General features: G+C 37.5%; 1 protein-coding gene across 2 annotated transcripts; it reads left to right on the forward strand.

Moving 5' to 3' along the window:
• The first annotated feature begins 1291 nt into the window (after positions 1-1291).
• LOC133851984 (uncharacterized) lies at positions 1292-4222 on the forward strand. Of its 2 annotated transcripts, none has more exons than XM_062288625.1 (4): positions 1292-1557; positions 2282-2548; positions 3072-3555; positions 3718-4222. In XM_062288625.1, exons 2-4 carry the CDS (start codon positions 2298-2300, stop codon positions 3973-3975), a joined length of 993 nt encoding a protein of 330 aa, XP_062144609.1. In that variant the 5' UTR covers positions 1292-1557; positions 2282-2297; the 3' UTR covers positions 3976-4222. The 2 variants fall into 2 exon arrangements, with proteins under 2 accessions (XP_062144609.1, XP_062144610.1); XM_062288626.1 differs by having other exon boundaries at positions 2286-2548.
• Positions 4223-11083: the final 6861 nt, after the last annotated feature.

Consider the following 11083-nt stretch of genomic DNA (forward strand, 5'->3'; position numbering starts at 1 on the left):
TGGTCTCAAACACCTAATGGTGTTTTTGAAATGCAGCCAGATGGTACCTGCATTTCAAAAAGTTAAATTAGTGACCAACTCTGTAAGAAAATAATAAAGCCCTAGAACGTTTTTTTTTTTTTTTTTGGGGGGGGGGGGGGGTGCTGAGTGGATGTGCCAGGGAGAAAGAAATGGTCCAACATTGCTTCCATGCAGCAACTAAGGGGACCCTTTAGAAAGCCATTACGGCACTGCTGTCTTTCATGTGTGCGAGACGACCATCTAATGCCCACAAGATTGACGTCTTTCCTATCAAATCTAATACCTTCCACAAATGAGCCAAGAATTCACAGGACATCAAGATCAATCATCACAGTCAAAAAGATCAATATGTCAATTAAGATGATTCCATATCTAGGACATCCAAATTTTTAAGCAACAAATTATCATATCCACAAAAATGAAAGAAACTTAGAAAGCATAGTTTATATAGTGTGAAAATTACCAATTTGTTCAGTTAGGCCTCAACAAGCCAAGCAGCCGTAAGCCTCTTCTTCCATGCAATTATTCTCCCTCTAGCTGCTGTGAGAACCAAAAGGATGAAAAACATAAATTTTTTGAATTTATGTGTCCAAACAAAGGCAATATAAACAAACAATAAATTAGAATTTAGAAGAATTCCGTTACAAATCAAGGGAATAACACATAACCACAGTTAAATGCCTTTTGTCATGAATCACAGTGAAAAAATTAGTAGGCTGTTTCTTTCTCCTAAAGCTTTGTAGATATCTCAAAAAATTCAAGCGCCTCTCTATACCCCTTGAAATTATTAAATGCTAATTCTGGTTATTACTGAAATGGAAAGCCAATTACCGCCTTTCTTGCACCACTCTTTTAGTTCTATTTGTTAAAACTCTCTTAATTAAGACCGAGTTCATGTAATAATAACAACAAAATCAGAGAGAATAGTAACAAGAAGAAAATCATTAGACATACTCTTTCTCGTAAAAACAAAAGGACAAGCGATTATGACATTAGGCATACTCTGTCCGTAAAAGTTGGCAACAATTTCTGAAACTAAAAGTTTATAATACCGGCCACAATACAAGTATTTCAAGCAAAAATGAAATGGTAGCATGCGGGAAAATTATTAAATTGATCCATGTAATTGGTTTTTTTTTTTTTTTTTTTTTTTTTCTTTCAAGAAAAGAATGACACGTGGAAAAAAGACGGAAGAGGGACGGAGTAATGGCGCATGTATAGAACAATTAGTCTGGCCCGCACTACCAGAGAAAATCCAAAAAGGAAAAATAGAGAGAGAGAGAGAGAGAGAGAGAGAGAGAGAGCTTACCCTTCGTCGGCGGTGGTGGTTCTTCGACTGTGTACAGTGGCGGTGGGCTCGAAGATGTTCAGTGCTTGTGGGCTTGCGGCGTACGGTGGTTCATGAGCTGTGATCGCACGGTGCTTTCCGTTCAACATCAACTGGAGAGGATCCAGATCCCATCGTCTTCCTCACGAGTCACGCCGGTCACCGCCATTTTCTTCCTCAAGCGTCACGCCGGTCACGAGTAATTGACGGTAAGCGATAGGCCATGGATTGCGTTTTTGTTTGTGTGGACGTGATTTAGTTTGTTGTCCTTACTCCATTCTTTTCTGTATCTAGATTTTGTTGAGAACCGCCTTTAGTCTGTCTTTGGGTTCACCACAAATAAATGGGGTCATTACCATAGTGATAACATCAGATTTAAACGTATTGTATCCTTCACTTTCAGATAAATGGTAGATTTGTTCTCTTATTTTGTTCTCCTTCACTTTCATTTATATGTTGTATGGTTCTGTATCCATTAATTTGTAGATTTGTTGTTTGGAAGCTAGGCTGTAAGACTTTCAGATGAAGGAGAGGTGTATTTTTGATTACTTGGAAAAACATTTGGTCAATGTTTAGCATCTGTCTCTCTCTGATTAATTGTTTCGGAATTGGAGATAGATCATAGATGGGTTGGAAATAGATGAGTTCAGATCGGCCACTGATGGGATTAAATAGAGGTTGGAGACAGTGGGTTCCAAAAAGTTTGGATTTCCGGTTCTTTTTATATCTCTATGTGCTATTTGTGGGCCTTGTTTTCTCCCTTTGTTTGTCTGCATCACTAATGATAGTGATGATCCCCTCTTTTTATATCTCTCATAAAAATGAATGTTTACTTATTTAAAATAAAAGTAGAGAAGTATTAAATTTAATTTCATAGTAAACCGTGCACAAAACTCTTTTAGGCTCTTTCATAGTTTTATCTCATTCATGCAGCTAGGCTCAATAAAAAATGGACCGCTCTTTGATTCATTACATTGACGAGGAATGCAAGCAGTTTGACGACCCATCGCTAAGGGAGTGGAAGATGGCATTGAAGGCAGATTATCGTATATTATGTCATGTGTTGAAAAAATATAAAGATGTGGACAAAGTTGAAGACGTAGACAAAGTTGAAGACGTAGACGCCGCTGTGACTAGAAACTCAGCAGTCGCAGTTGTGGGCAGCAACATGGTTGTCCTTGCCGTCTCGACTGAAGACAAGTACGTCTCTCTGTTTTGCCGTTGCTAGTATTTTTTTTTTTTTTTTTTTTTTGTTCTTTAATATTTATAACTATAAATTATTTTTGAATTATTGGTTTATAAAAAAAAAAATACAAAAAGAATCATGCTAGGGTTAAGGTTTTCTCCTATTAACGTGATTGTCAATAAATGGTACCAAGATAAGGATCTTGGTCTTTGTGGTGGTTCCCATGAGGTCTAAGGTTCGAATCCCCTTGAGTGCAAACAATTCTTTGGGGCAAGCCTGCCGGCGAAACTGGAGTATTACCCGATCCATGTGGAGGGGGCGCTTTACATGGGTCTGAGGTTTACCTGACAATGTGTGTGGCCCTGCCTTGGAGGGGTTCCTCGTCATAAAAAAAAAGTTTCACATTGTTTCAAACAAACAAGTTGGAAGTGTATAATTTAATGGAAAAATTAATGTTTTGTGATTATTTTTTTCTTTTCTCGAGGACCTCAAGAAATAGTGGCTGTTTTTATATTTTCTGTTGATCATGTTTTGCAGATTGGCTTCAAACATTATCAAAACAGTTGATTTAAACAATACAGGAGATATTGTAGTCCAGCCTGAAGACATGGGAGATGCTCCTAACCTAAAAACGAAAATTCTACGCAAGCATCTAGGAGCTAGACTCGCTTGTGCAGGAGATGTGGGACATACTGTCCAAGAGGCAATCAAAAATTATAAACATAGCCATCCGTATCCAGTTCCAACTAGCCCACAATTGGTGGCTTGGAAAGTTGCTGAAGCCCATCCGTGTTCACGGGCTATAATTGTCGGGATTGATCCCTACACTACGGAACCAAAGTTGTTCGCAGTAGATACCGGCAGGAGAGTCCGAGAGTGCAACACTTGGGCAATTGGGAAGGGATTTCAAGATAGGAATAAATTCCTTAGCGCCCATAAAGAGTACTATTTATCAAAAGATATTGGAAGTGAGGACTATAAGGACGGACTGGTGAGGCTTGCAATCCGTGCATTGATTGAGGTAAGAGTGTTAAATATGAGATTTTTTATTTCTCGAGTGGCTGCCACCTTTCACTTATAGCCCATTCTTAAGTATATTGGCATAAGAGTGTTAAATATAAGATTTTTTTTTTTTTAATCTTTGGAACCATAGCATTTCTAATTGTTTGTGTTTTATATTTAGGTTTGTGAAATTGAGAGAGCGAACATGGAAGTTACCGTCATAACTTCAATGAATGGGGTGGAACAACTTGAGCAAAACAAGATTACTGAATTTATTGGCAAGATAAGGAGAGTAATTACGAGCAATGAGAAAAAGAGCAAAGAACTGGACCTGCCCCTGCAAAGGAAAAAAAATGAAGCATCCAATGCATCAGCGGAAACTCAAACTGTTGACGAGGTAGCAGCAGCCCCACTTCAGCCACCACCAAATGCATCCTAAGCCGTAGTATTCACAGAGTCTTTCTAGAATGTTTTGGCATATCTTGAATTTATGACAACTTTATTTATTTATTTATACCTTGTTATGAGGTTTTTGAGCTGTGAGAATTATTGTGTATTTAGCATGAGAATTTGGAGACAGTAGATGGCAGATTGCCTTGTTGCAGATTTGGTTGTGAGATGGGAACAGTTAATGGAATGGAACAGTTACTGGGTATTTTGTTATATTTTGGTAGAGGATTATGATATTTTGTCGGATTTTCGTATTCCTTTATTGGATCACAGTTTAGGATATTTTGTTGTTTGAGAAACAAATGCCATGTTGAGAAATGGATTTTATGTTAATTAAAGGATCATTGCATGCCTAGAAAACGTGCATTAAATCATACAATTTTATGTCAAACCCCTCCTGGGTCACCAGGGCAAAGGCATCCTTAGGCGCAAAAAAAAAAAAAAAAAAAAAACTCTATTTCTTTCCAATTTAACTCTCTCATGGCCACTATCTTTTTGTAACGTAATTTTATTATTTTACTTTTTATCATCCCAAACTATTGAAAATTCACTTTAAAGTAAATTGGCAGCACTAGCATCACTAGTAGGGGAAATAAGCTTCTGTTCTGCTCTAATGTTGTCTGAGTTGATAGTGTATAGTTTCCACAAAAATCACCTACGTTCTCTATTTGTTTTTGCTTTTCACTACTTGGTATATTAATAGATTGGATGTGTGTTAATATATTGTTGTTTTTATTACATTCGATTATCATTTGTAAAATGCTTCACTTAATTTTTCTCCGGGAGATTTTTAAGAAGGTGTCTGGACCGCTGAGAAGCCCTGTGCAAGGAATGAAGAAAGTGGGAAGTTCAAAGAGCAAGGCTAATGGACCTAGTGTTCATCGTGTCTTAAGTAATACTCAGAGGTCAGGAGTGGCTGCTGTTCAAGATCACACCAAGGTATAAGCAATTAGAGCGTCGATTATCCTTTGACTGCCATAATATGTGAATGAAAAGCTTCATTTGCTAAGGCCAAAAGGGAAAGCCAGTGCAACTTGATTGATTACTGTTTTTGATAGCATGTTTGTGACCTATTTCTAAATTGTCTGAAACTTGCAATAATCGGAGGACCACCATTAAGCACATAATGCGTGCAAGTGTAATGTATCGATAAAAGGAAAAAAAAAAGGTTCTTTTTGGTTTGGACTCGTGTGTTTTTCTATTACTTTCAAACAGATTGGAGAATAGGTAAAACAGGACTTGCTGATCGTTGAAATGTGTTGTCTTTTCTTTCTCTCAATTTTGATTCACAATTCTGTTGCTCTTATTTAGTGAGTTCGACAATAAGTAAGCAAAGAATATGTGACATTATTTTCAAAATATATTATGTGTTCGATGATCTTATTCTCTTGCGCTTTGGAACTCTGTTGACAGGACAATGATGGGCTATTCCCTGTGAGGGCATCTGTATCTGTGGAGGAATTAGAAGGCAGAAGTGTGAATGCTGGAAGTAGAAAAGAAGGACAAGAAGTTGATGGTTCACATGTAGTTGATGGTATAGGTAGTGTAAACCATCCTTAGACTTTGCATTGCATTTTAAAGATGTGACACTCATGACATATGAATAATGAAGTGATTTCTATGATTTATTGATGTCTTATGATTATTTTTTTTGCTTTAGATGTGCTTGTACGTACACATTTTATGGTATAGGATGTGAAACATATACATATATTTACAACTAAGGTTATGCGTACGTAGTAAAAGGAAATACGAAAGAAAAAGATAATGCAATTTTTATTATATATATTAAACAAATTGACTCTGCATATTTTATCAATTACAATTTTATGTGAAAGAAGAAGGATCCCAACATGGAGATGATGATACACTTGAGTATAAGGAAGAGGAGTTGGCTAACGCTGATGAGGGAATCTCACTTTCCCAATCCTTAGTAATTCAATGTTTACTCTTGACCTCAAGGCAAGAGGATCAATCTCAAAGGCACAAGATTTTTCGTACTCGCTGTACAGTCAACCAAAGGGTATGTGATGTAATTATTGATGGTGGTAGTGAAGAGAATGTAATGTCTAAGGAGATGGTATCGAAGTTGGGTTTGAAAATTGAGAAGCACCCAGCCCCATACAAGATCGGATGGATCAAACGAGGAACCGAGACATTAGTAACCGAGAGGTGTCGTTTCACATACTCAATCGGTAAGCATTACTCAAATTCTATTTTATATGATGTAATGGAGATGGACGCATGCCACTTAATCTTGGGAAGACCTTAGCAGTTTGATGTGGATGTTCAATAACAAGGAAGGGCTAACGTTTACATTATTTTTCAGGATGGTCGGAAGATAATATTTCGACCCTTACAAGAAGTCGAAAATTCCATTCATTCCAAGGGTGAGCCGGTCCTCCTATCCACTGGTTCAGAATTTATAGAAGAAATTAAGGAAGCCTAAGACATCGTAGCTTTGGTGACCGAGGGAACTCCGTGTTCCATCTCACAAGAAGTTCCCAAGATAATGCAATCGATGTTAGAAGAATTCCAAGACATCATGCCTAAAGAGATGCTCGAAGGACTGCCACCCATGAGAGATATCCAGCACTATATTGACTTAGTGTTAGGAGCAAGTCTTCCGAACTTGTCACATTATCGAATGAGCCTAAAGGAGAATGCTATTTTGCAAGAGGAGGTAGAGGGGTTAATTCAGAAGGGACACTTGTGAGAGATAAGTCCATGCGTAGTACCAACACTACTTGTACCAAAGAAAGATGGAAGTTGGCAATGTGCGTGGATAGCCGAGTAATAAAAAAGATCACAATCAAGTATCGATTTCCTATTCCCTGAATAAGTGACATGTTTGATATGCTATCTGGGGCTAAGATTTTTTCGAGGATTGACTTGAAGAGTGTATATCACCAAATCCGTATACGACCGACAAATGAATGAAAAACTGCGTTCAAGACTAAAGAGAGGCTTTGCGAGCGGATGGTGATGCCTTTCGGTCTTTCAAATGAACCAATCACTTTCAAGTGACTCATGAATCAGGTACTGAAACCTTTTATCAGAAATTTTGTCGTTGTCTATTTTGATGATATTCTTATCTATAGTTGCAACCCGGTGAATCACATGGATCACGTGAGGAAAGTATTTGAGGTCCTTTGTGAAAATAAGTTGTTTATCAACTTAAAGAAGTGTAGCTTCATGATGGATCAATTAGCCTTCCTCGGATTTGTGGTCAATGCCAATGGAATCAGAGTGGATGAAGAGAATGTGAGAGCCATCAGAGAATGACCTACGCCCAAGACAGTGGGAGAAGTAAGAAGTTTCCATGGGTTAGCAACTTTCTATAGAAGGTTCGTTCGGAATTTTAGCAATATTGTAGCACCAATCACCGAGTGTATGAAGAAAATAAAATTCAACTGGGGTGACGAAGCTAAGCGAAGTTTCTCAATCGTTAAAGAAAAAATATGCACGGCACCTGTACTTGCCTTGCCCGACTTTGACAAGCTGTTTAAAGTTGAGTGTGATGCATCAATCGTGGGGATATGAGCTATATTATCTCAAGAAGGGAAGCCTGTGAAATTTTTTAGTGAAAAGCTCGGAGAAGCAAGACAAAAGTGGTCAACATATAAGTTGGAGCTTTATGCTGTCTTAAGAGCCCTTAAGGTGTGGGAGCGCTACTTGATCCAACGAGAGTTTGTATTCTATACCGACCATCAACCATTAAAATTCATCAATGGTCAAAAGAATCTGAATTGGATGCATGCTCGGTGGGTTTCTTATATCCAACGGTTCACTTTTTTCTCTCAAGCATAAGTCGGGAAAATTGAATCGTGTAGCTGATGCTTTAAGCCACTGAGCTACCCTGCTAATCACCATGAAAGCTGAAGTGACTGGATTCGAGTGCCTAAAGGAGTTATATGAGGAAGATGAAGATTTTGGTGAGACCTGGAAGCATTGCAAGGCGGGGCAACCAGTTTCCGAGATACACATTCAGGAGGGGTATTTATTTCGTGGGAATCGGTTGTGCATTACGAGGACTTCCTTACGGGAACAAATAATCCGAGAATTACATGCTGGAGGTTTGGGTGGTCATCTACGAAGAGACAAGACTATTGCTTTGGGGGAGGAGCGGTATTACTGGCTGCAACTGAAGAAAGAAGTAGGTAATGACAATGTCAAACTTGTCAAGTCGCCATGGGGCAAACCCAAAATACGAGATTATACATGCCTCTACTTATACCGGAAGCACCGTGGGAAGATGTATCTATGAATTTTGTATTGGGTCTCCAGAGAACCCAACGAGGAGCAGATTCTATAATGGTAATTGTTGATAGATTTTCCAAAATGGCTCACTTTATTTCTTGCAAGAGAACATCTGATGCTGTTCAAGTGGCCAATCTATTTTTTTGAGAGGTGGTTCGATTGCATGGAGTCCCAAAGTCTATCACTTTCGATCGAGATACCAAGTTCTCGTCTCACTTTTGGCAAACACTATGGAGACGGTTCGATACAGTATTGAACTTCAGTAGCACGAGTCATCCGCAGATGGACAGACAGATAGAAATTGTTAATCTAACTCTAGGTAATTTACTTCGTTATATTGCAGGCGACAAACCAAAGCAGCGGGACCTGGCTTTAGCTCAGGCTGAGTTTGCCTACAACAACATGGTGAATTGATCTACTGGGAAGGCACTGTTCGAAGTCGTCTATGGGAGAACTGTGAGACATGCAGTAAATCTTGCAGCTTTACCTAAGTTACTTGGAGCAAGTGTGGCAGCGAAGCATTTAGCAAAACGAGTGAAAGCTATCCAAGAGGGAGTTCGTCAGCATCTAGAAAAATCTTATGATAAGTACAAGACGGTAGCAGAGAAGGGTCGGCGATCAAAGATTTTTCAAGAAGGAGATCTTGTGATGGTGTATCTACGTAAGGGGCGACTACCGACTGGTGTTTCTGGAAAGCTGAGGAATAAGAAATACGGTCCATGCAAAATACTTAAAATGATTAACGATAATGCATGTGTTGTTGATCTTTCCAAGGACTTGGCAATATCTCCAACATTCAACGTGGCAGACATTTTTGAATATTTTCCACAAGAGGAGTCGGAATCTAACTCGAGGGCGAGTTCTTTTCAAGAAGGGGAGACTGATGTAGCACGTGAATTCCTAGCAAGTTCCTAGAAGATTTCTAGAAGGTCCCTTTGATGTGCGGTCCCTAGAAGCCTTATTTCTTTCCTTTTATGATTATGACTTTATTTTCTTTCCTTACTAGGATTAGATTTGCTTTATTTATTTCGTTTCCTTATTATGATTAGATTTACTTTTACTACTAGAATAAGGTTTACTATTGTTACAAGAAAAAGGTTTACTATTACTATTAGGATTATGATTACTTTCTCTACAAGTATTTTTCTTCTATAAATAGGCTTGCTTATTATGTAAAACTCACTCAGTTGAATTGTTATAAAATGAGAGAATTTTCTCTCAAATACTCTACGGAGTTTTATCTTTCTTTTAGCATGCAGGTTTGTTTTATCTTTTTGGGGTAGAAGACGAAGACTTTTCTCTTTGCAGAATCAAAGACGCTGCTATTTGATTAGTTACCTTATTCTTCCTGCTCTTTGATTAGTTACCTTAGTCTTCCGCTACGTCATCTTCTTTGGTACTGATGAAATTGAACATTCAGAGAAACCATACCTCACAAACCTGTAAAACAAAAGGTTGATATTTATTTGTCAAAAGTGAGCATTTTTCCCTATTTCAGCATGCCATGAAAGTAATGACAATAAATTGAGTACTAAACAAACAAACTTATATCTGAATAGAAGGATGGGCCATCCATAAACATGACATCTTCCAATTCTCTTTTCCCTTGCAATGAAATGCACAATTAATCTATGCTAAAGAGTGGAGTTGTAACATTAATCCATAACCAGAGTTCTCCCTATGAAGTTAATCATAAACAAAGTAGAGCAAAGACAGGATTTAACCCCTTGAAGCTCCAAATTCCAATTAAAAATAGTAGACTAAAAACAATAGTTTTATAAAATGAAAGTCGAGTAGCAGAAAACAAAGGGCAAAGCTTTTCCCAGAATTAGGACATAACATCATAGTGACAAACCTAAGTTCTAACCGTCCATTAATTAACAATAAAAACTATGTATAAAGAATAGAATAGATCCTATAAGAATAGGGGCCAACATACTCCTACAACATTAAAATGGTCGAACCTAATGGTTGTGACATTCATGAAAATGTGAATCTAGTTGACCAAGCTAGTGACATTCATAAATGCTAGGCCGTTGAATGGCAAGAAGTGAAGCTGGCTAAAGAGCTGATGGTTCATAAAGGATTGTAAAACCTCTTCGCATTGTGCAGACGAACTGAAATTGCTGAGCCCATAATTGTATCATAATTCTTTCTGTAACATGACAAATTTATTTTAGATAATTCTTGTTCAAATGGTTGTAGAATTATATCATTAACTGTACACTGTAAATTTGGTTAAGAAAGGAGAAAATTTTGTCTGTAATTCTTAATCTAATTGCTTCAAGTTGGATTCACGTAAAATATTGAAAGTAAGTTGTTTTTTGGATGTTCATGGCTCATAGCTCACCCTCCAGGAGTCTGTGTTTTGACAAGAATGAAAACTACAGGAAATCAATAGTTTTAGCAGGGAATTATACGTTACATAGACAAAAATAAGTAATTAATAGTGGTTTTTTTAAATAAAAAAAAAAAAAGAGAAGAAGAATTCTTTGAAGAACACAAATATTAGGTTGTCTGTATAGTTATCAAGCTCTTCGTTTCTTCCAAGTCTTATATGTTGAAAAATATCACTTTTTTTTTGGGTTAAGGTGGGAGCAGGTGCAAGAATTGTATTTGCCTTACAAACTGTTAATTGATTCCTAACATCCAAACGAACGCATACTTGCCGTTCAAATTGGGTTCAATGAATTCTCCAACCTAGCCGAGTGTCAATTTTTTATAGACCGTTTCTATTAAAATAAAAAAACAAGTAACAATTTTATAGACTAATTAGGGAAAACCCTTGTCTCTTTAAATGAGCACAACAACATGCATCCCTTAATTTACTGATTGCA

Source organism: Alnus glutinosa, chromosome 12 (assembly GCF_958979055.1).
Source record: "Alnus glutinosa chromosome 12, dhAlnGlut1.1, whole genome shotgun sequence".
Lineage (NCBI taxonomy): Eukaryota > Viridiplantae > Streptophyta > Magnoliopsida > Fagales > Betulaceae > Alnus > Alnus glutinosa.